At 39.8% G+C, this 26,795-nt stretch overlaps 1 protein-coding gene across 10 annotated transcripts in view; it reads right to left on the bottom strand.

Annotated features, from left to right (window-relative positions):
- The window catches only part of LOC100650591 (mucin-5AC), a 304,537-nt gene that overhangs the window by 40,253 nt on the left and 237,489 nt on the right, over window positions 1-26,795 (bottom strand). For all 10 annotated transcript variants that reach the window (XM_048414230.1, XM_048414222.1, XM_048414217.1 and 7 more), the window contains one exon: window positions 5,684-5,781. In XM_048414230.1, coding sequence (XP_048270187.1) covers window positions 5,684-5,781 — 98 coding nt within the window. The remainder of the gene's footprint in view (window positions 1-5,683; window positions 5,782-26,795) is intronic.

Raw genomic sequence — 26,795 nt, forward strand, 5'->3', positions numbered from 1 at the left:
TGGCTCGAACCGGAGGTAATTGTGGGCTTTTATTAGCTCTGGTTTCTCCTGTTGGCTGCAAATCGCGCAACGCCGACTCGGAGACGTTCAGCCAAGCAACGCCGGCGCGAGGAAACAGCAACACACCAACAACCCTTCCAGTCAGCCTCCTTCTCGTCTATTTTCCTCCTCTCCGCATGACTGTTGCTCGTTCGCCACATTCCTTTCCGTTCGCCATTGCGTAATTACTCGCATGACAGTAACGCAGGAATGCGAATGTCATCTCTTTAATGCTTGCAGACTCATTATGTTGTATAGCTAATGCTCGAATTGTTTGATTCTAAATTATTCTGCCATTTCATTCTCTAATCGATCTCCAGATGATTCCTTTATAGAAAATATTGTATGTTCTCTTTTCTTGTGATTAGTATCGTTAGAGTCGATGATTATAAAGTTACTGGCTACGGAGTTGTAATCTTTTCTTGGGAGTTCGATTAATATAGATATTCTTAATTTTTATTTTTGTTTGCTTCGTTGAAATGAACAACTAATAAATATTTTAACCACGGAAGGTTCTAGTTGGGATATTGTATTATATATCGTGTCGATTTCTACGTTGGTTAAAGTATGCCTGAACGGATCGGCAAGATCAACGTGTTTCTTGAGATTACACATATTTCCAGGGTTAATTACATCGCGGTGAAAATTATTGCGGCTGGAGCGTCGTCTGTAATCAGGCCGAAATATCCTTTTTTATTACACTTTATTTAAAAATTTGTACCCGCTATTTCTTTAATGCTGCGCATACAATTTAATTTTTCTACTTAGTTTCTCGTCTGTCTTGTTGATGTTCCACTTCACGCAATATTTAAAACTTTGAAAAAGGATAATAATTTTATAATAACGAGCATTCAACCTACATGAATTTCCATGTAAACGTATTTAAAACGAAGCTAACTTCCCGTGTAGCAAAACTAATGGTCACTTTTTCCTCTCTAAAAATTCGCGTATTACAGCATCCGAATAGAATTTTTCTGGCCAAAAATTCTCGCGCGTAACAGCGCAGAATGGAGGAAAACGTACTTTCCCTTCACCCTGTAATAACGAGAAAATTTCCAGCTATTTTTAATTCTTTATACATACCTAGTAATTCGTCCACTATTAGACACACGTTCCAAATTAAATCCAAAAAATAAATCCAGCATTAACCCATATAATTGCAACGTTGCATTAACGTATTCTTTTCTCATTCTCTAAAAAAAACGTCTAAAACTACAAAGGAGAATTTAAAAGAAATAAAATCTATTATTTCTCATTCTTGACGCTATCTCCGGTGTTCTCGAAATCGCAGAATTTTTTTCAAAAAATTCCGATGACATTCCGAAAGGTCGCGTTTTCGCGACAAGGAAGTTGCTATCCATGCATTATTACGCCTGTAGGAGGTACCACCCGCCCGAGGCATATGCGGGCCAAGCTTGTCCCCGTCCTTCTTTCGCTCGTAGTTTCGCCGTGGTTCATGTATTTATGCATTTCCAGCCAGTCGCCGCTTCTTGACTAGACTCCACGCATATACACATACGTCCGTGGACCAGCGCCATTGTGCGCCAGACGATTTACATGTATTGCTTCTCGATGATGTACCGTGAAAGATGGCCAAGCGAGGGGCAAGAACGGACCAAAACACACAAGACGCTGAATTGCTTTTAAATTAGCGATACGAACTTTCGGGAATTTCTATACCATACATTTTGTCATGAAACTGTTTTCTATTTCTTTGGTTTCTAATGGAAAGACGAAGAGGTTTCATGATGTCTGTTTTAATACATTTTAATTGATATTCTGTATTGTCTGAAAAGATATTTGGATGGCACTTTGTGTTTTCTTCCCAATTAGGGAAAAAAATTATCAAAAGATGTTTTTATTCGTTTCAAAATATGAAAGAAAACTTGGATGGAGATGATTAAGTGTTATTAACAAGCATGAGAAGGAAGAATTACGTACATTCTGTACATTTTCATACTTTTGTAAGTAAATAAACATCAGCTGCATTATTATTATCTGACATTGTAGTTATCATATATTATACGAACCAGCGAACTGCGTTAAAAGATTGTTCGACACATCACCGTATTCAAATTGTAGCTAGTACAGTTGCATTAATTAAACGCGCGTGCCACAAAGAAGTTTATTAAACTCAGTTCGATTCTTGGGAACTATGTGAGGAATTATATTCACATCTAGAAAATTAAATCGCGCGTAGTGTGTCCATGGATATAGCTTTATAATTAATCGCGGCGTTAGCTACGTTGCAAACAATTACGGTGTGCGGGCGTTCTACGTTGCTGCAGTAATTTAATCGAACTCCGACACAAAATATCGCGTTAATTGTTATCAGGATTTTCGGATAATTACACAAACTCCGGTTGAAATAATTTAGCATCCCATGAAATCTCTCTTTCGCATGGCAGCACTAGGATCCCTTGGTTGCTGTTCATTATTCAATCGCCATATTTACTCATTGAATTCAATTCCGATTCACTTATGGTATGATTTACTCTTCGAAGGCGTACCTGAGGATGGTGATGGGAATTTATTGGAGACGAAGGTCGTCCTGAATACGGGCAAGGAAAACATAGACAGCGTTGGAGAATGAGAGAGAGAAGATATGAAAGAAGAGAGCTCAACGAAAGGGACAACGGGCGTCGAAGGGAGAGAAAAATAAAGGGTGCGTCCTTTTTTCATATTCCATATCCCATACGATAGCTCGTGAAAGTTGCAAGAACATCTTTTCGAAATTCAGATTTACAACGATGTCTCCTATTTGTTTTTTCCTTCTTGATGCTATTTTCATTATTTCTATTATTAAGCAGACAGATTTTGTAGTTATATACTTCTTTTTATGACTTCTGCAAGCTTTTTTAAAGCTGTTCAACAATGGACCTTGATGCTCTTAATTCACTTTTGAAATGTAATCGATTTCGAAACAAATCTATTCGATTTCCTTCTATAGAAGGATAAGAATATTAAAATTATTATACAGTAAATATAACAGTCAAACAGTACTTCCGGTTTTTCATAAAACAAATTTTTATATCAACTTTTATATACTATTTCTATTTTTAGAAGTTAAAGTGTTCAAAGAAAAGGATATTGTCAATGTTCTCGTAAAATATGTTTTTAGTGAACAGAATCTATAAGTTATTGGTTCGAATCTGATACTAAAAAAAGAAAAATTCAAACCTTTCGAGGGGTCTTTGTGAGAATAGATGTGTATCTAGATGCGTGTTTGTGCCTTGAACGTATTGTACGCTATTTTATTGGAGGATGCTGAATTTTTATCCATCCCCTGTGCAAATAGAGGTCGTGTAAAGCCATCCGGCATGGTCGTTCTTTAAAATGCATGCCGCCCTTAAATCAGGACAACGATAATTGTGTCCACTATCCGGACATGCCCGATTGAATGTGGAATATTTGTTATTCCCTTACCCTCTGCTTTTATTCCCATTCGTATTTGTCAAATCTAACTCTTAGATTTCGAGCAAAAGATATATTTAAATAATGTAATGGATTATTTTAACATACTAAAATTTGTACAGTGAAAAAGTTTTCTTTAGTCCTTAACATTCTTTTGATGCCTCCTATCCCGTAACTGATATATATACTTATATGTATTATATCTAAGTTTGAGTTACACGTAGCTGACAACAATTTAGTTTCAATTGCTTCGTTTTAATTCATCTTCTATGTGTCACTTGATAAATAATATTTTACTTTTAGTTACTTTAGTTATCTTTTCTACATGAAATACACAATATACATTTAAATGAACTAATCTAAAATGGATTAACTTAATCCAAATTGTAGATTATCTATGATAACGATCAATCGATCAATGATTCGACCAATTGTGGGTCCAACTAAATGTTATTTAATAGTGGCCAATTGCAAGGAAAGAAATAACAAATATTAAAATGAACGATAATGTTGTCGTGATGTATGTCAATTTACGCATGGAGCGAATTCTTACCGATCAACAGAGGGATTTTGGGACGTCACAGACTGAAACGACGAAAGGTGAAAAGAGAGCTAAAGGGAGGATACACCCCCCGCGAACTCGAACATGAATTAAAGTTTTAATTTCTCTAAATCACTGTTCGCCCTCGAGCGCTTTCCACCAGACGGTCCGTTACTTATGGCCTTTGCCCTTTTTACCGCCTTCTTTTTTTCCCGTTCGCCTCGATCTTACCACCGTCCAACCCTCGCCAATCGGCAGAAATCGATATGCACTTATCCGATGACTCTTGAGACCCGAGGCCTTTTTCGTTTCTTTCCTTTTTTCCTTCTCAATCGTACCTCTGCAGCCATAACGGCCAGAAATCGTGGAGATTTAAATTTCCATGGAACAACGATGTCGTTAACATCCCTTCAGAGCCACTCGAAACTAACCCAATCTCAAATCTCGCTCCAAAATAGATCAAACATATTTTTTATTCGTTCAAATTATCTTAAATCTCAATTTTGAGCCACTCTATATAGTGAATAATTTCAATTTCAATAATAAAATAATTACTTGTCTCCTAACGATGCAAAAATATCTCCACACTGTAATATTTTACACGCTTGAATTCGACAATCTGCTATGGTCCATAGGAAAACGTATCAAAATCGATTTAGAAGCGAGTCGCTCGTTCGCGGCATGCTCGATCTGCCCTTTTCCCCAGCAGTGACACGCGACAGGGTGAAACGGGGGTTGTTCATTTAAAATCATGAGCGAACATCGAGCGTGGGGCGCAGTCACAGCACGGCAGAGGCGTTAGTATTAACGTTAGGTGCCGGCAGACCAGGGCCACCTACAAGAACTTCGTACACCGGTTTCACCCCCTTACCACCGGTGACATATTGTTTCCATTCTGCTCTCGGGCTAAAACGCAATAAAAAACCAGCATAAATATCGTCGCCCTCGGCGTGCCGCGGCACCGATACCAGACCGAGCTGAGCTGTGGTCCGTATAAGAACGAACAGGCCCCGAATACCGGTGGTCTACAATTACGTGGAAACGTTCTTTCGTCGGAGAGAGAAACGACCGGGGACTAATTTGTCTGAGTGGCTTTTTCGACGGTTAAAGGGCGCCGCGGATTGCGACCAGCGATCTTTCCATCTCTTGTGAATTTGTAATGTTCTATGGCATTATTGTGCGTTTGAATATTCGTGTGGAGAAACGATAGCAAGATACATCGGACATTTAATTAAGGGGTGATTTGTGAACAATTTTCTGTATTACATACATAAAGGTTTCAAAAATATGTATGTTTTTGAAGAATTTTAAATAGCTTTTTTTTGTATATAAAAGATTGATTCTTGTGGTACGTGTACAACAGTTACGATTAGAATACATTACTTCAACATTTAAATACTGAAAATATTATTTCACTAATATTTTTTAATTTTGTAAGCTATGATTTATTCAACGACCTTTAAAGGTCGGTATAAAATATATTTGATTCTAAAGATATCTTTAAATAATCATAGAAATTATTATATCAATTATCAAGAAAGTTTGGGAACAAATTATGTGCAGGATTGAAGTTCTAAGTTCTCTTAAGTCAGGAATAATTCTCCAGATGAATTATATGCCCTTTGGGGCATAAAGTGTCGCGTACTCCTTATCAATACTCAAATAAGTTTGAAATAAAATCATACTTACAGCGTGACAGGTTCTTCAGGGCTCGAGGGTGAAATTGAGAGCGACATAGTGGTAGTTAAACATCGTGATGTACCTGGCGATCTGACTCTATCATCCACCTGAAACCAGAATATTAATGATAAGTTAAGAACCAACATATAAACAAACGATAGTAACTTAAAATCTCGTCATATACTTAAATTTGATATTATACTACTTTTACAATATTCTACACGAACTTAATATGAAATTTTCGTACAATAATGATTGCTATTGATACAAAATATGGGTTTGGATAGCAACACATAGTATCTGCTCCACGCGATTGTTGACTTTGAAAAGGATCCATAACAAGGAATTATGTACACGATGGAATTCAAGAATACGGAAGATATACTTCTCCGTGCACCTACCGAATTCTTTGCACGATCCTTGCTGTCGTCGATGGGGAATTGAGCAACAGGTAGATCAGATATGTCCTCGAGGTATCATGCTCGACAGAGCATACGCGTGATTTACTGTATAAGTAACTCATCGAAGGCACCCCTTTTTTTCTCTCTCTCTCTCTTATCTTGGATTTGCTACTCGAAACGAAACGCGAAGGAAATAATTCTTTTACTTAGATTCTCAACCAGGACAGCGGAAACCGAGAATTTATATTCGAGGGTAGAGCTCGATATATATTCTGATAAATTATCAATTCCCTAAGAACATTATTTCATCATTATATAATTGTACATGAGTTATGTGCACTTTGTATGTTGTTATCAAATTTATATCAATTTGAAACATTTATTCTTATGATTAGAACATTATCACATAATTATTTCAAATATATTTTACATACGTAGTTTAAAAATATATATTCCCAATTTTTATTTCCTACTTTCCAATATTCGACTCTTTACAAACATTACTTAGTATGAAAACAATCGTTGTGCAAAGTCATCAAACCAATAAAGGGTTTGATAAATCTAAGTGTATTCCTCAGAGAGAGCAATCTGATTTTTCATCCTCCCTATGAATTCCAGTGATCCTTTTAATCGAGCGGTCAGAAGCAAGGCATAATCGCGATTGGCGCGAGCTGACAAATTCAGTCGAAATTGAGCAACTTCCGACCCAACCCCACGCTTTCCAAAGAAATATTACGGCCATATTTTTCTCCGGTGAACGATGACTGAAGCTCTCCCGCGATTTCCAAGGGATTAATAATGGCAGTAGACCGTTCTACGACAATCGTAGAGAGAAACAAACGCAGCCCCGGGCAAGTGGACCAGGCTCGCGCCGACATCAATCTGAACGAGCGAGCCGCGCCCCTAACGAGCCACCGAGTCATATAAATTTTATTGCCATTTCATAAATCCCAGCAAACACCGTGAGTAACCGTCCCGGTGCTGTCTGCGAGATTATCAGGAACGTATAAAGTTGCGGATCGTCGCGCGGTTACTGTCTTTCGCGACGCTTCCTGTGAAAACTCACGTTAAAATGTTCGAATAATACGTTCAACGTTTAATGTTGATCGAAGATTATCCTTGTGATATAGAGAAGACGGATTTTTCAGTATTCCTTATCAAAAATATATCATATTAGTTTGGAAATTTCCGTTTTAAATTAGAAAATGTATAAAGCTTATCGAATATTCTCGTAATAGACAATAACGCAAGGCTTATTCATCACGATTTGATTATTGTAGTTCGATGATATTGACAGTGTTTTTATGTAAAATTTATAGAAAGAAGTTGAGTTTGATTATTTTTTCAATATAATGGAAAATTGAAGCAAATAAATCACAGAGCGTGGAAATTTAACAGGAACGTAAGGAAAATAAGTAAGTATATAGTCAGACAAGGAAAGATTAAACAAGCGTATCTGAATCTTAAAAATTCATTTCATGAAGAAAGAAGCTACGCATAAAAACATCGTTTCGTATTTGCAAAGAACGATCTTAGTTTTTATTATGCCACAAATTACTTGGCGTTCTGAGGATATGTCTGAACCATACGATGCCACGTATTTCAATTTTAAAACGTAGATATAAATGGAAAGCGATGCGTAGGTAGGATTGGGAGAATGGAAACGACAAGGTTATATTTATAATAAATAAGAGAGGAGTACATACGCCGGAGAAGAAGCGGGAGCACAGTTAATTCAGTTTTATACGACAACACTTCCGATCCACGGTAAGCCGGCGACAGTCTCTCCAGACCTTCCCTCACGTTCTCTTCATCTTAACGCAAAGACGAACCAAAACCTGATTTACATTTCTTTCTCTCCTTGCTATAAAAATTCCGCGACGATAACTTCCTTTGTTCCACCCTCTATGGTCGTGGTTGGGATGAGCAACCCCTGCGGCTGGAAAGCCACGGGGGGTCCCTATAACACCGACTAGTTTTCGTTAGAACATTACATTTTTTCCCCTTAATTAAAGGCGCTGAGAACTCCGGTCTTGTTAAAAAACTGTTCGTTACTTTGCACCATTCAATGTATTAAAATATTCAATCGCGTTAAGTTTAATTATACCAAGAATAATGGAATACAAGAGAATTTCTACTTTCTTTCTTTTCATGTTCAATTGTCTAAAGTTTAATTAGATTAAAAATAATGATCAAGAGAAATTCTTTCTCTCCTTCCGCGTTCTATATTTTTAACCCATTATACGCTCAATTAGAAAGAATAGCTTTACCACTTTCATATAGCAAGTTTCATTCTGAGGAGAATTTTGAACTCCATTTGACATATTCCACCGCAAGCAATTGCGTTACTGTGGAATCTACATAACGACGTTCGAAACTGTCGATCATCCATTCGGTTGGTGAAATTCCTTATTGAACGAGGAGTCAAACGCGGAGGTAGAGAGAAAAAGGGAGACAGATAGGATCGAAATGTAATTAAGAGAGCAAATAATCCGAGCCGAACAAACTCCATGAAATGGATCAAAGAACTGGAAAGTGGGAGTGAGATGATGCAACGGGATAGGGAAAGGGAGAAAAAGGAAGGACATGTACCGATAGAGGCGCGTCGTACTGAAAGGTAGTAGGACGAGCTACGAGCAGGCTGCTTCTCCCTGTCGTCGTGCTGTCTAGCCAGAAGGAGTAGGGCAACGAGGGGCCTCGGCAAAGACCCTCGATAAATATTTCCGTCAAGTGACCGGGGTTGGAATTCAAAGAGAGCCGAAAGGTGGAATCGAGAGCGAAACGAGTCCATCCTCTCTTCAGCAGCCGGTTCAAGGGACGGTCGACGAGAGGAGAAACGATGGAAGGACGGGTGGGCGGAGGTGGCCTGGCAAGCCGGTATATTTGCGTTACGTTACGTAGTTGCGCGTTTAATCAGCCGTATACCCGGAAAGGGCGCGTGTGACAGAGGGAAGAAGGAAAAGAGGAACCGGCTTGACTTCCGGATACCAAAGAACGACGGGGCTTAAACAGCCTCGTACCTTTTGTGCGGCCAAAGAGACTGGATTTTGTTTACTACTGGACTCTGCTCCGTCGTCATCTACCGATTTCGACGTGGATCATTGTATTCTTCCGTTTCGTTTTGCTCTGCATTTTATTTCGATTTCCTTCCTTGAATGAAAAGTATTTGTAAGAGTGGAAATTTTACTTGAAGCAGTGTTCTTCTTCTTTCTGAAAATCATCTTCCATCTTCTGATGTACAATGTCTTTTTAAGATTTTAGATTTCTGTACGATGTACTCGTTAGTATGAGAAAGTATGAGGGAAAAGGAGGCGAAGGAAAACGGAGGAGATGGCGCCTACGAGATGTCGATGGCGTGACAGATTGCCTCCAGTATTTTCCACCACATATATCATCGGCATCCGCCAGCCCTTAGTTCTAGTTCAATGCTCACCGCCGCCGTCTCCTTTAATTGGCATCACCTACACCAATCTACCTGTGCCGTCGTTCAGAAAATTCCCGACCATAGTTAGTTACGATAGATTATATTTGGAGGCATATCGGTGGTAAATGATCGACGGGAAGTCTTACATAATACTTTTTATATCTCTACATATGTATCTTCATATCATATTATACATTTTCTCCTACTGGTGTTTCTTCTCAATAATTAATTATTATCGAATGATTTTACGATATAGAATTTATAAATTAATTTTCATTTATTTATAATAATATCCTATATCGTAATTATTTTAGTGGCAATGAGTTCGAATCAAGCTAAGCAAGCAATAATATATCGATAACAAACCAAAGGGTCAGTGACAAATTGCAAACCGCACTTTCATCGTCAGGGATACGATTAGGGAAAAATTCGTGCTGTTTTAATGGGGAGCGAAAATTAAATACCGCGGTGTCCACCCCTTAGGTCCGGCCACCTAATAATTCATACGAGGAATGTAAAAAAGGCGAGCCCTTGTCGTCTTTCTCGCCTCCCACCACGCGGCAAAGAAGAGCGAGAACGAGAAAATCGAGAAGGGGTAGAAAAATACGAGCTCGTGTTTATCTTGAGATTTGTAGCCGCTCTGTTCCCGATATTTATTGGCCTTCTAGGGACCGTGGATGCCACGGTCTGACGGACCGTTAAATTTTATTATGTTTTTTTCACCGATGCCGAAATAACGCGTCACTGAATATGGCTGGCAACGTAGTCGTAAAGATAAATCCTGATCGTCCGTGGATCGTCGTTTCCGCTGCGAAGAACGGGCCTCGTAATATCGCTATTTACTTCAACATCTTTCAGCCTCTATCCTTTACAGCACGAGCTAACTGTGTTTCAAGCAAACTGGTACTCAAATTGTACGTAAACTTGAAGTTTAATGAAGGTTTAGAAATGTGAAATTGTTGTTTCAGGAAACTCGATCATCATTTGGCATACATAAACTAATATATAACAAAATGTAACTCTATTAAAATCTTATTATCGTTCAATGTTCCACGAAAGTTTCGTTTCGTTGTCTATCGCTGACAACCGTATTTAAAATATAAACTTTGAGCTTTCTATATTTTCTAATACACAACATGAATGTTCAATTTTTTAAACTTCAACGATATATATAATATAAGCTTGGTGTTCTCATGAAAATTTCACAAGCCAGAACACATGATACAGCCGAAACGCAGATTTACAAGTCTTACCCCGCGTCTTACCCCGACGAATTCATAAAGAAGGATCACGACACTAGCAACCTAACTGCCTACCGAGGTCATATTTAGGATTAAGGAGACGGCGGTGCAGCCTCTTCAGGACGATAGTTGCGAGCGCAGTGGAAGAACCCCGCTAAACCGAGCAGCCCATTATCTTAACAAATCTAATCTCGCGGTGGGTGTTTATAAATGTCTTGTTTTCCAGCGAAACGGCAACGCGGGTTGAGGCTGAAAGGGACAGAGCGTTTCTAACCGCATTTCGGCTCAGATCCCTCATTAACGTAAGTGGGTGGTGAGAAACGAAGCACATAGTACTACCGTGTATATTGCGCTCCTTGAGGGTAATGAAGAAAGTTCTACTTTGATAAGATTTTTCAAAAATGTATTATTCTAGCGTAAAAACATATTAGTGTATATTTTAAATTTTTCATTCTTATATTTTTGATACATGCGAGTATTTAAATGTTAATGATAGTAATTATTGAATTACATGGCAGATTAGAATTATTTTAAGATATTTCAAAGACACGAATAAAATTTTTATCATTTTTTCTATATTATGAAGATGAAAAATTTTAGGAACTAGTGGTGTCATTACTCTAACATTAAATTGTAATCTTTAGAATATAGATAAATATAAATATAAAATAGAATAATAATATAAAATTTCCACTTTCTTCGATTCTTGTATTGCTTTTTCTAATAATAATTCAAATAGAATCATCTCAAAAAATCAAGCTACCCTTATTTATAATCTACCAAAATGTCTTTATAATGCACCACAACATCCACGAATTCGACCTCTGATTAGTAATCAATCCAGGAATTCGGCTGAACTCAGGTCATAAACATCCTGAAATAACAAAAATCGCATATACGTGAGAATATAGATAAACGCAACGACAAGAGACGATAAATACAAGTGCGGCATCCTGGCGAGAATAAGTCTCTGTTATAATAAGATGGAGGTTACAGCTTGTCACAAAACTAGAGATCCTAATCCCTTAAGAACAATAATAACAATCCTTTCTCTGTTACTCCCGGAATGAACGTTAACTGGAGGACAAGGACGAGTAGAACGAGGCAGTTCCAACCTAATTCAAGGTCTCGCGGAAGGTTGCGCAGTAATCTCCTATTCGACTTCTCTTGAAATCCTTCTAGACCACTTGCTAAACCTTCGTTTACACTTTCTTTCAACCCTTCTTACATACCTTACAACGCTTTTCATATTTTAAACGCCGCCAGGAATTTACTAACGCCGAACGATCGCTGAGTTGAATGAGAAACAAATGGTAACTTCGAGATAAAGCTGATTTTCGACGAGCCTTGCGAGAACGAAAGCATAATATGTGTCGATTAATGAAAAACGACTTGTAATTCTTCGAAGGATTTTTGAAAAGTTTGGCTGCTTCGAAGTCTGATACAACCAAGTTTTTTTCATGGTACAAAGAGAAACTTGCAACTCTAATATTCTTTGTTACATGTATACTGGACATATTTCTCTTGTGTGATGATTTTCAAATGAAAATTGTTTCTATTCATAAGAGAGGAACAACAAAGATGTTTCGACTCAAATTTCTAGAAATCTAAATTTTGGAAATCAAATGTTTGCCCATGAAAAGTTGAAGTTTATTCTATAATATTGAATAAAGCATTATTTCTGTAAGCGTGTAACTATTGAAATATGCTAAAGAATATCGAAATAAGTAATCCAGAATATCTCTTTGATCTTTACTTCTTATATTATTCGCTATATTAATTTCAAAGACAATTCATTTGAAATTCCTTGTTCTGAGTATCCTTAAGAGTTTTCGCTAGCTTTCGCCAACTTCTTATCAATATTAACATCGAAAAAGGACTTAATCAGGTCCTCGGTTGGTAGGAAACCGCAGTTGCGACGAGAACTCTTTCGCTTTAAATTTTCATTCGACTCTCGTACAAGGAGGTTACGTCGGGGACCTGTTTCATCCTTCAAGCCAGACTCTCTTCTTCGTCCTCGTCCTGGGCGTAATTTGCACACAAAGTACCGAAGAGATGTACCGTGTGGGCTACCACGGTGTGCACGTTTGTGTACGCGCAGACACGTGCACAACCTTTGCGTATGGTATAGACTCAGAAACATTATGCTAACGTTCCTCTCTCCTACCTAATACGTTCGTTTTAATAGTTATCGCGTGTCCACGAAAGATATTATATTTTCATGGAAACCTGATGATACTAGACAGAATCTTCTACATCTATACAGGTTTTAATAAGAAATTTAAAATTTCAGTAGAATTTTGATATTTATAGTAAGATTTAGATAACTTGAAAGGGATTGAAACGACCTCTAATTTGAAATAATGTTTTTAGTTCAAAAAAATATTTTCCGTTTGATGCTAATAAAAGACATATACGACTAACGAGCTTCAGCAATTTCAACGAACGAACAAGATAAGATTCTTTTCAGTAGATAATAAAAAACCTGTCACGTAGCGGTGGCTGCGTTCAAGACAGACCACTGAAACCGGAGGGTGGCAACGAAGAAGCAACGAATAAGGAAAAGAATACTAATTCATTATTCAATCTGGGTCGAGTGATTAGCATGCGCCAGTACCCGGCATCTTCGTCCTCGGTTCCTTCTAAATAATGTAAGACGTATACCATCGTAAGAACGTGCTGGTACAGGCACGTTGTCGTCGAAGGATTTTCGTCTCCCTCCCTATAATTTTGCACAGCCTCAAATTCGCATTTAAATAATTATGCGCAACGCACTTGCACTGGATATAATGCTATAATAGAACATTTCCACGATCAGACACGTTGATTAAACTGATAATTTAAAACTACGCGAAAGAAGAATTGATCAGTAAGCTTGTATTATATAATCATTCAGTTAATATCACTGTAAAAAAGTTCGATGGTTTTAAGATTACTCCCATCATTAATCTATCATAATAATAAAAAAACATGACTATAAGGTTATAGTTATAATGGGTGCGTGTTCTGAATACTTCAAAGAATAGTCATCCACTGTGTCAACCATAATCTAACGACATAACATTAACGAAAAATTACATTTCTATAATCTCATCACTGAGTTTCCTCATCTTGGTTACAACAATAAAAACGAAGCTTGAAGGATCGTCACGAAGTCTGGTCGCATTAACTCAGCCCTCGTCAACGAGAAAAATCTCGAATCCCACAGAGACGTCTCTTCCACCAGAGATAAAGCATTTTTAATACAATTAAACGCGAATCTCCACGGTATCCGTTCTTCTTTCTTCTCCAAGGTATCTACACCCTAACGTCACCCTGAACCACTGTGGTCTTGGTTCAAGATCTGGATGTAAGAAGGGTTGTACTCAGCTTGCCTCTGGGGCATGTTAATGCACTCCGAGATCTTAGCACTTACACTCTAACACGCTCGCTGCTCCTCGTCCTCGTCGTCGTTCGCCTGCCTGCTTTTCCATCCCCAGCCATTTTCTTTCTCTTAAACTACCCCCGACCAAGTCTACACTGCCTCCAGAGGGCTTTCACGGACGACGCCTTAAATCCGGATCTCTGCCCTCACCCCCACTCACCCTGCTTCTTATTCAACCATCTTCCTAGCCACCTCCGAATCCGACAGCATTGCTGTCGCGATTTTCTTCGCTGAAACGCCCAGGAAGCGGTTTTCAAAATGTACAACCTCTGTGGTGAGACACGATCCACGGGGTGGCCACGATATTCTGTGGGTGCCAACCGTTTGTGATCGGAATTGGGAGTCTATAACTTCGATCGTCCCTTCACACGTTAGTTAGTCTAATTCCTAAGTGGGGTCATGCAAAACTGAAAACAGGGAAGTTCAACATTTGGAAAAGCAAATAAGTTATAAAATTAAAGCTTCTTTCTTACTTTCTTCCATATTAATTATTTTAAAGAATAAAGTTTGAGAGACGTACATAGGTTTATAGTAGACTTGTATAGCATAGCTAGTATAGTGGAGCGTGTATAGTAGTTGCTAGTATAGTGTAGACTTATATATTAATATATATCACTATAGGTATAATAGATTTGTCGTCTAGCTTTAATCTCATTCAAAATCTTTTTAATGTACGAATGATAATTCTAAACTTTTCCTAATCAAATTGCCCGTTTATCACAAGTTGATAAATGGCACACACGCGTTGTTAACCGAGTCACGCAAAATCATATTGTTTCTCTTAAAACTTACGCTTGGATGCTGTAGACGAGAAAAATAGAAGAAGGTCGGGACGAGGAGAGGGACAGGAAGCGCTCTCATTCGCAGAAAGAAATCTTAATTAACGAAGCCATTGTTTCAGCCGTGGAAACTCGATGAGAGACGACAGTCACGAGGATCGAGCGTGGCTTACCGTGGTGGATGGGGATCGTTCCAACGGTGGCTAGGGTGAAAAGGAAAAAAGGGCCGATTTTTTTCAAGGACGACGGGCACACCGGCCACACCGACCATCGACAGTGGCGTTCACGAGGGCACACAAAGCTCTTGACGGATGGGTAGCCACCAGCGGTGCCGCAACCCTCATGGTTACGAGTGACCACCTGTTGAGGGTCCTGTACGCACCTGTCTACGCACACACGGCTCATCCCACACGCTCCCTTCGCAGACCCGTGAGCGTGGATGATATTTCCATCCGTGATGACCGAAGAAACGGCCCGGAATAACGAGTGCCCGCGCGCGTTGTGCGTCCACGATGCGTGAAGCTGCGTGGAAAGAGAAACGAGGACAGTGTAATCGCCTGCGACTATTGCCAACACCGCCTATGATAACTGTCTGACCGATTAACGGAATCTCCTGGTTAACTGTATGATGAAGAGGGTGATTGAAGTGGATGTTCGGTTTTGTCGACATTGGAGGGTGGAGAGAAGCTTTGATTCTCGTGAATTCGATAATGAGGAAATTAGATCAGTTTTCATCTAGTGATCAATGGGTATTGGGGTTAAGAGTATTCTTGATGAGCTTAAAAGTTCTCGTTGTATAAAATAAGTTGTAATGGAAATTATGTCGAGCAATATTTTAGTTTTACAGATCCGAATTAATTACCTAAAGCTCTTCACAATCTTTGTATTTATGGTATTTCTTGATATATTTTTGGTTCCTTATATTCACTTCTAATCACATATACAGTGAGTACGTGGCTTAGAGGAAAGCACTTGAATCAATCATTGATACAATTATAAAAAATAGGCGTGCGTATTGGCCGAAACTTCACATATGTAAATAACATCAGATTGCATCACGTGGCTAGCAAATATTTTTTTTTCCTCTTCTTCTTCTCTGTCTGACATTCGGTCAAGTTTTCATATTTGACTTATAATATGCAAAAATTCCTAATTTAAATAAAAGCCTTCTCTCTTAAATTCACTATTGTAACCAAATTATTCATAGCGTTATCGAAATGATGAAAGAGTATCCAGATAGAAGCGGTCATTCAATGCTTTCGAACCTGGATGGAGAAGTACGATGTCGTTTTTACTAGTCGGGCGCTCTTCGATTCAGAGACTGGCGTTGACTTTTTTTTATTCCCTGTCCCCTTTCCCATCCCTTGGTCGATCCTCGTTCCAGAGGACCACAGAACCGTACGACCACGGGAACGCTTTATTTCCACCCCCGTCGCGATCGTTCCATTTGTTTCGCAGCCGGCATCGCATGGCTCGCGGCGACGAGCTTTCTCTCTTACCTCCTCTGTTCACCCTGCGTCTCACCCCCTCGCTCTGTTCGCTGGTTGACGCACGTTCTCTGCGCGCCCCATGGCAGATTCGACCGCTGAACGAATCGACCCGTCGTTATCTCGACATATCCACAGGTACGCTTAATACGTCCAGGCGACGTATTTATTCACCGAGCCGCTCTTCCACTTTGATGAATGACGCGACGTCGCGCGCCGCTTCCAACGCTCCGAGCATATTTGTGACCAGCTTCACGGTGAAACCAACCCGAAAATCAGCGTACCGTGATCCCCTCGTATCTTTTTTGGTTTTGTAGAGAGGGTGAAGCGAACTTTCGTTTTGGTTTGCAACGAAATCAGTTTCGATTTTGAGTACCTATAATAATAATTAGACTGCGGATGCCCGTACAAGTTTAGATTGTTATATTATTAAAGAAATAGGCGCTGAATTTCCTATAATTGTATAAACATCGGAAGTCTGATAATATGGTACAGTAATATTAAGATAGTCTCTGAATTTTTATGCCCTAATCTTGTTCTCGGGCAAAAAAGAAATACTTTCAATATCTTTCAAATAAAATTGATTTATCGCGTTTCCCAAGAAAATTAATAACTTTAGACAAAGTTTGATTTACCATGAGGATAAAGTAACGTTAACGGAGGCGTGAAGTTAGAAGCGTGGAAATACTTGACGAGACCGGTGCTTATTAGTAATCCAAGATCGTCTCAGCCATTACGCATTAGGATTCCGAGATAACCCCCGAGATGCTATTTCCAACCCTCTATTCATGTTTCACCTTCTCCTTGACAATCCTTCGTCATCAGTCTCAACCGTCTTGTCGTCACGTAAGATTCAACATTACGTTCGTTCAGAACGTGGCGCATCTTCAAATCGCATTGGTTCGTGTCATCCAACTAAATCTGTTCTTCATTTTATCGTCTCATTTAATGAACGCGTGAATCTCATTTTCCTCGTCTATTGCGAATAGCAAAGCGTATGCAGTTTCTAATTAGAAAGTAATGAACTCTTCATTGGAATAAAATATCGAGCGTCTAATAGATACCAACATTTTTCTGAACGTACAACATTTAACATCTTCACCCGATAAAAAGGAAAATCAAGGAACAAAATTTCACATGAAACTTGCGACGATCGATTCATTTAAACGATCATCGTCTAACTACGATTGAATCTAAGGCCCGGTGCAGATATACGGTTTGTGGTAACGTGGCCGCCTCCGGAAATTGCCGTTGCGTTTTAGAATAGCAGAGATTTATATTAAACGGTTCACACGGGATGCAATTTTTAGACGGCAAATTGACGCAAAGCGTTCATGTGAACTGTAAGAAAAGGTGCACGCGCAAATATAGTGGCAGTTTGCCGCGGAGTAGTGGTAACGCTGCCGCAAATCGTTCGTCCGCACCGGCCCTTAGGGTGATTGCAATTCGTCAAAATGGTCAAAGCAATATAAAAGCAGAAAAAGTTGAGAGTGGGCTGTCAGCGACGGATGCGGTCGACTGCATCGAAAGGCAATTGACGATGAAAGTGGCACGAGTAGCCTCCGCATCGGTCGACTGGCCGAGCTTTTTCAACTTCGTCCTTCTGACGGTGGAAGAGATCGCCGTTTAAGTGGCGGCTCGCTAATGATAGTCCAACCCTTCAAGGACTCAACTGACTGGCCTCTCGAAGTCAGCCTGCATCTGATGGTAACTTCAATCCGTTAATTGGTGTACAACTTTTTTGCCGCACTTCTTTCCCTGTTCCTTTCTCGGTGCCTCCTTTGCGATTGCGTCGCTCGTTACCCCCCTTTCGCTTTTCCCTTCCTCTATGTTTTCCTTCTGTTCTTTTTCCCTTTTTGGTACAAGAGGAAGGAAAAATTTTATTAAATTAGCAGACGACAGGCGACGTCGTTCGGTGGCTTCGCAGAAAAAATATCCCTCTGCTCCGCTATCTCTTCAGCCCTCTCTATATTTTTTACCGAACCCCTCTACCCCTCATCCAGGTGATCCAACAGTACCGCCGCTCTCCAACTTTATCCTGTCTGTCCTCGCCCGTTCTCGACATTCGTGCTCGAAAGAACTTCGAAAACTCGTTTAATCGCGCGGTGTGTAATTTTTTAAGCCTTCTCGACCACCGTTCCGCTGGTCAACGCTGGAAAATGCGACCGTCACGTTACTGAGCTTCTCTTTGAACCGACTAATACAGAAGAAAAAGTGGATAATTTACGGGGCCCTTTAATGGAAAAAAGAAACAAATTTGGTGGAAAGGGAAAAGGGAAATTCGCGTACTTTGGATACATTTGATAAAAAATTAATGGCCATAACTCTGATCTTAAACGTTGATCGAGACTACACAGTTGTAACGACATGTTACAGGTCAAACGCATCGCTTTGCGACAAAAGTGCATGTCACAAGCTTGAAAAAATTGATAAGCATCTCTTTGCCGTAATATAATTCCGACGTAAATTTTTAGGGGTCGTATGAAATATTTATTTTTTAAATATCTGCAATAAATAAAAAGATACTTTTACGAAAAGAGAATCTGAAAGAGAAAATTTTTGCTAATCAGGTACTACCCTTGAAATAATAGAAAAATTGTAATAATTTCGATAGTATCATTCTCAGATACTTGATTATATTCATTAGAAAAAACGCGTAGATCGAGGTTAATAGAATTCATTGTGGTAATGAAAATTCAAGCTTTTCGGTCGTTTCACGTGTCGCGGTTCATTATTGTTATCGATTTTCAGTCATCAAAATGATTACTTAGCAATTCTAACTAAAACAATCGATGCAAAGAGGGACAGAAACCGTGCGGATTCGAATCGATTAAAGAAGGAAGCGGATATCACCAGCGGTATTCAAATCGATTACACGGTGGCCAATGTAAAAATTATGCAAATTCCGCTTACAAGTGAATGGGACCCTCGTGACGAGCGAGGTTACAATTAAGCAGCAGCCAATTCAATATCGTGGTCCATTCGACGGAATATTCAACGGGCTGGTATTAAATGTCGCCCGGCCTGTTTATACAAAGACGAGTCGGTGTACTCGCTGATCTTCACTTCTATTGTTGCACTCGAGGTGACAAGTATAGATAATCCATTGTTTTATAATTTGCATAAATGTTACTAAGTTTATCATATTTATGTAGTTACTTATCCATAGTACTCCAATTTTAAGTTTTGAAATTACAATTTTGATATTTATAAAGAATTATTTTCCTGAGGAATTTATTACATCGAATACATAATTCTCAAACGTTTACATCGATTATATAAAATTGCATTTTCGGTAAATACTACTTTGTTAGATTACAGAATGGGATACATGACTTAGACTTTACCTTAATGCTTGAAGCATTGATGGAATTACCGGTGGTTGATGAGTTTAGCGGTAGGGATAGGCGAAATGAGTGATCTGTTCTCTGTCTTCACCCTCACTTTTCCGTCTTACCAATCTTCTCCTTCGATATCACCCTCCCGGCTGCTCTATTCTATAGCAAACTATACTCCACTTCTACTGAGGAATAATCCTCTATCGTGTGAACTATGTCTTTATATACGACTATAGTAATAAAACCATTCTTTATATCTTATAAAATTATAAATTTATGGAGACATCTATATGCCGATATTTAAGATTCAATCGAAATAATTACAAATCTATCTTAAATTCAACATGATTTACCAGGACTGAAGTAACGCTTCTGAATCTTGTAATTACACACAGTTAAAGACATAAAATCCTAATTAGAAAAACGGAAGGAACTAACTAGACCATCTCGAACGAATCTTCGAACGTTAGGTCGCATTATGGGATGCTTGTTCCTCGCACCCGCTTTCATCTACATATGTTCTCGTCAGCTGCGCTTTGTTTCCGGAATAAGAGCTCATTACGAATGCAAAACCGTCCATTCATATTCAAAATTTTATATCTCGTTCGTGTTCCCACGACGGGGCTAATTTATTCGGATTCGATCCGTGCTGCGACAAATCCAACGACTCCCGCCCAGCTTCTCTTTACCTTCTTTTTCTCTACTTCACTTCCTTTACCTTCTTTTTCTCTATTTAGCCTTCGGTTTCACGACTATTAATAATACCGCCAACTTTTTATTGCTCATTCTGTTCTGACTTGCAGATCAACCTTTACGACCGAAAGAATCGATGCCAGCTGACGTACTTTTAGGATTCGAAGAGCTTTCGTTTCTACATCGACTCCGTGAAGCTTGCAACAATTATGTGGTGTGGATCGATCTATGATTTTAGTTCGATCTATGACTCTTTTTCTGTGTATCTTTCTTAAAGACAAAGTTCGAAAACCAGCAACCTCCTATTTAGAGTCACGCTGTCCAAATCATATTTGATCCGCTTCAAATGTCATCGACCAACATCGTAAAAAAAAATCGGACAGTGTCCACATCTGGCTCAGTCGGTATGAGCGAAACCGAAATTTTCTAGCTCATAATGCATGCATGATATATGCATACAATTCTAACTCGTTGGCTCGACGCGGCGAAGCAGATCCCGGGCAACGCATCGTGCTCTGCATCTCGTTTCTCCGCATCCCATCCTTCGTCCGTTCGCGGCTCGCTCCGCCTCTCGTCGAAGAGATAATCATATTAACCGGGCTATAACTTGTCTATGCATAAGCATAATACCGTGGCGCGGCGTGGTCCTGGGATCCTGGCCAGGATACGGGGTATATTTTACGCGCTCTGCTCGGCCGCGCGCACACCCCCAGGACCAGCCAGAACCCGAACTCTCCAGTCGTTGCTGGCTGGTTGAAGCTTGGGCTCAACCGGCAGAAGGGCGAAACCGGGGAGAAGTTGCAATGTACAACGTTAATCAGCCTAATTGAATTAAGCACGCGCGACTGTTGTAATTATGACTATTTATAATGATTCCGCCGCGTGTATCTACCCTGCGAATACGTCCCTCTCCCTCTTTCAACGGCGCGCGAGTCGCTACCGACGAATATTAGTTTACATGCGCGTACACGAATCGCGTTTAACGCTACCGTGAGCTTCGTTCGCTCTCGAGCCCTTTGGGGAGCGTGTGGTGCCGCGGTTACGTGGATGAACCAGCCCCTTGGACGATTCAGATCAGAGCGATGAGGTGGAGAAGGATTAGTTTCGTCAGAATCGAGAAGTTTTGTGTGGTTAAAAGGAAGTTCCATAGGTAATTTAGAGTAGTAAATTAAAATAGATTAGATAGATAGATTGTAAAATATGTTAAAGAGCTCGATATCATGGCTAACTGAAAATAGTTTGGATAAATAAATAACAATTAGTTGCGTTAACGCTGAACTAAGAATAAAAAGCTTGTACTTTTATAACTCATTCTCCTCTACCCAAGATCATTTTGTTAGTATTAAGACTAATCCATAATTAAATACAATTCATCACTTAGGCCAAAGGTCCGTAAATAATTATCACCCACGTTTAACGACCAACGAACGGAAAAAGATCATGAGGTAAAAGAATTCGCAGTCTTTAAGGCAAACAGCGTAACCTACTTATCTAATTCGCTTCCTCTTTAGCCATAAAGACGTGCTGGGTAAACGTAGCGTGATAATGAAAGCGGGTGTTTAGTCAGGATTTCCGGCGGAATCGTTCTCTTTGCACCTTTCTCTTTCCAGCCCTCTGTATTTATATCTTCTCGCTTTCTCTCTTTCTCTCTGTCTTGCACACACAGACCAGTAACAACACGCATCAGAAGTCGTACTTCATTAAGTCAGTAACACTTCTTCCAGCCGCGTTACTCATCCCTTTCACGGTGGGCTCTTCTATGAGAAAGCAAGATCGAGAGGGAGTAAGATTAATTGCATTCCGTCAAGAGAGGAGGCGTATTTTAAACGAAACCGCCGGTGCTCGCGCAGAAACGCCGAGGCGACTGAAAGGAAGGAAAGGAGAGAGGAAGGAGGAGCTGAAAGAGAAGCAGCCAGCACGCAAGAGGTGGAGAGAGGAACGACAAGCATCGGAGAAAAGGAAGAACGAGGTGGTACTGTGAGCAGAGTGAGATTCCTGCCACCGATGGAAGAAGAGGATTCGCGGCTGCAAAGAGAACCTCCTAAGAGGCGAGGGTAGAATCGAGGATCCAAGAGAGAGGAGACACCGCCTAAGGCCTTGTTGTATTTATCATATAATTACCATAATAGAGCCTCGAACCACCCGTCGCCACCTCCTGTGCTCTCCACCCTCGACCACCCCCGGTGCCGACCGACCACCCCTTCCCTTCCTCCTTCCATGCTCTGTTCTAACAGCCGCAACCGCAAATTGGAAACTCGCGAATACATTTTCTCTTCGTTGCTCTCTCGTTCTTCTCGCCCGAAATTGTTTACCATAGGATGTCAGCCGTTCGAGAACATATTAACGACGCCGTGGAAGATCATTCGAATTGAAGCATTAATATTTGTCTGCCGAGGAATCTCGTGCATTTTATGCATTTGCGTTGAATCGGCGAAATAATCCCATTTGGTTCGAGAAATAAATAATATTGCCTTTCTAAGTACATTAATATATTTATCGCTGACCTATCCACTAGATAATATATGCTATATGTTAACGAATAATTTTTTTTAAATATTTATGATTTTTTATTTATATTCCATATTTAAGTTGCGATATCATTCTATAGATACCGCTAAAAATCGTGTTGAATATAATAATATTCCGTCACTTCGTCCATTAGATATACATCTCTTGCACTTTTCTAAAACGTAGTAAAGGTAAATATTCAACCACGAATACAATTTTTTAGGTAGCGAAATTTCACGCTAATCTCGCCATTAACTGTGGCGAAAAAATGCTCGAAGAATAAAAACCTCCCGAAATTCGTCAGAACTGACGCACGCGTGCTTCTAAAAATTTCATTTCTCTGGAGAGCTTCGCGGTAGGAATGTGTCAGTGGGAAAAATTCGCAAACCGCTCAACCACGTTCTTTAGAGCCAAGAATACGTATCTTCGCTCACAGTATTCCCGTATCTGGCGATGCATGCGTTATTCGTGAGAGGCAAACTTTTCACAAGCGGCTTTCCTTTTTTTTTTTTTTTAGTTTAACGATATAGCGTCGACGACGACACAACGACGTCGACGGCGTCAGTGGATGGAGCAATTTATATCGATGGCTTATTCCCCTGGCTGCGCGATCGGTCTCGAATCTATTTTCAAGGTCTATTTCAAGTCGTTTGTATCCTTTCTTCGCGATATTGGCTACGACATTGGGCTAAAGCACGACAGGGCTCCGAAGATGGCTGCTTATGGTTCTCTCTTCTGGTCGTTTCGTCTGAGGCAACCCCGCGAACCGAACGCCACGCGCAATATCTCCCGTTTCTGATAGTCTTCTCGGTGATTCCTTCCAATAACGGTATTTTTCTTTCAGTTTCTTACTACCGTTCGATTAAGGCGCCGGTATATTTTGCGTGGTAAACTTATTGCTACTTAGAAAGCTTTAAATCAGAATTATTCCTTAGCAATATGAGAATCACTCGACTTCATTTCCGAGGAAAACTTAATAAAAACAAATTTTAGTAATATAATCATGACAGTCGTGTCTTGTCAGAGTGCTAATAAAATTGAAAAATATTGTATATAACACATACAATATACATAAGTTCTTTCTAATCTTTTATGTTAAACGATCAAACACTTTCGTAAGGCACTGTATGCATATTTACGAATAGAAAGATAATTAAACAGTGATAATTTTGTGTAATAGAGGAGTTCAAGTGATTTTAAAGGAACCTACGAAGGGAAGGAAAAGATCAAAGATGGCGTTTGGTTGTTAAAGGGCCGGAGATGGATTCTCCGGTTTCTTCGGCAACCACAAATCGCCACCTCGACCCATTCCATTCGCCCTCTTTTGAATTCGCTGGCCTCCTTTTCTGGTCACGGATGTGCAACCCGTTGGAAAGATATTGCAGCTAAACACTCGGTTCTTTGATGCCGCTTCAGCCACGTTCCCTGCGAACCCCGGGTAGATAATTAACGTTACAGGTTAATCCCGCGAAGAACGATGGCCAGATAAAGACAGACCCGTGGGTTTAATAACAGGTTGCCTTTGGTGAGGTGATCTTGTTGATCGCGTAACGAAATACCGGCATAATGCGAAATTAATGCTTCTTGGTATGAGAAGCTGTGTAGATGCTTCTCTAAGTACAATGATACAATGTATTATATTAACATATAATATTTTATTCACCAAAATTTTTAGGTAATAATAGACTTCTACGTATAAAGAAACCAAGCGTAGATACTTCTTCAAATGCACTGATATTTAAACAAATATGTAGTATTAAAATACTTTCTCTATCAAAATTTTTCCTCTCTTCGACATTCTCTATCCAATATTTTTTATTTTCTCACCATTAATTAACTAACGACGACACAGAAGACACGTAGTAGTGTACACGTAAAACGGGCGATTTGCTTCGATACCAATACTTCATTAAAAGACCGATAACGCAATTACCGATATACTTCGAGCAGCAATACGTTTAATGAAAGCGTGCAATCACCATCGTTGGAGATGGAACGGGAGGTAGAGGATGAATTTGCACACGGGCTTGGGACGTCGAGCGGCCTCTTTTACGGTCGTTTCTTCCTGTTGAAAATCGTCGACGAGCAGGGAAATTGTCGACTGGCTACGCGAGGCCGCGTAAAAACGTCTAAATTGCGCGTAAATAATTATATTTGCATATTCATTGAAAGGTAAATATTTAATGCCGACGCGACGGGAAAGGGATCAGAGTGAGTGTAACATGAACGCGGAAAGTGAGGCGAGCAAGTGTCCGAGATATGGAAAGAGGCGTAGAACAGAGATGCAGGGGTTGGCCAGGCTGGCCACCGGCCATGAGAGCTGCCGAAAAAGGGGTTGAATATACACGTCGCGCGAGACTCGACGGAAATTTTAGCTTAATTTTACTTAACTACGTCGGGTTACCCCGTGGGGCTCCGCTTCAGGGACAAGTGTTATTTTTGTAATTCCGAGCGACGCTAATGGGAGACCTCGGCTTAACTCCACGCGAAACCCGACAAAAGAGAGTGTTTACCGTCACCGACGAATGTGTGTATCACGAAAATCCGCTAGTGTAAACGACACTCGGCTAACCGTGTTTTAAACCGACACTGATATCATCCTGGTCTTTTATTATATTATTGCAAGATTCTATTCTGCTATTTCAGTGTAGTCTTTCATAGAATTGAAAGTTCTTGATGAAATGTTCAATGTAAACCAACACAGAATCACTTTGTTCGTAGAATCGTGGAATTTAGAGAATCACGTTCATTGAAGAATTTTACTATTACTGAATGATATTGGAATATAAACAGTTGTCATGAAGTAAAATATTATCGTACAGAAACATTCTGAATAAAATGGTAAAGAGTTATATAAAACTAAGTGATAAATTAGTGGTATAGTTATCCAAAGTTAATGTACGATAAAATTTCGTCCATTAATGTATAACAAATAATAACAAGTCAGTAACAAAGTCATTCATAAATTTCTGACAATTATATGTCGACATAATCCTCTTTTGAACAACGCTATTCTCCAACAAGAATAGCAAGCAAAAACAATATACCTTGCCGGCACCCTTTTTCTAGGAACGAGTCTAAAGTACACGTTGCTCAAGAACACGTGAAAGGGACGTTGATGAGATTCCAGGGAAAATGTACAAGCGCCAAGCGTCCCAAGTTACAGAAGCTGGGACGCGTATCGAGCGTGAATATTACATCGATCAGGCTTTGACGATGATACAGAAGAAGAAGGGGAGAGATCGTAGGAAGAGGTGATGTCGCCTATTATCCGGTGAAACACCTGAGCCCCTGATTCCCGGTTACACGTCAACCGTGCGTCGTTCTTGCGGAGAGTGTATGAAAACCAGCACGCACTCTATCGCCGCCGGTGTCAGTACTGTGGCTAAATTACACTGGCTCCGCGTATTATCCACCCTTAAATTATTCTCTGTTAACCACAAAAATAGTCCCTTGCCATCCCTGTTTCTCTTCCCATGGTTTCCCGGTTTTCTCACGACTCTCATACAACGTGTCACTACGGTCATCGTCTCAACCGCATCGACGGTATATTCTATGTGGTTGCTTGATGGTTACTTTTGTTTTCCCAAATTTATTTCAGTACGTCTGTTTATCTCCCGCGATTGTAGGAGGATACGGCCACAAAATTATAGTTCGGTGGATTTCGCGTCATTCTCGCGTATTATTTACAAAGATATTACAGTTAATATCTTTATTCGTTTACATATTTATTTACGAGAGTAAAGTGAAGCAACGTATAATTCGGGAAAACATCTGCGATGTTATAGTAACCATCCATGAGAAAATACGTATGTCCATACATATA

The sequence above is a fragment of the Bombus terrestris genome, chromosome 2 (assembly GCF_910591885.1).
Source record: "Bombus terrestris chromosome 2, iyBomTerr1.2, whole genome shotgun sequence".
Taxonomy (NCBI): domain Eukaryota; kingdom Metazoa; phylum Arthropoda; class Insecta; order Hymenoptera; family Apidae; genus Bombus; species Bombus terrestris.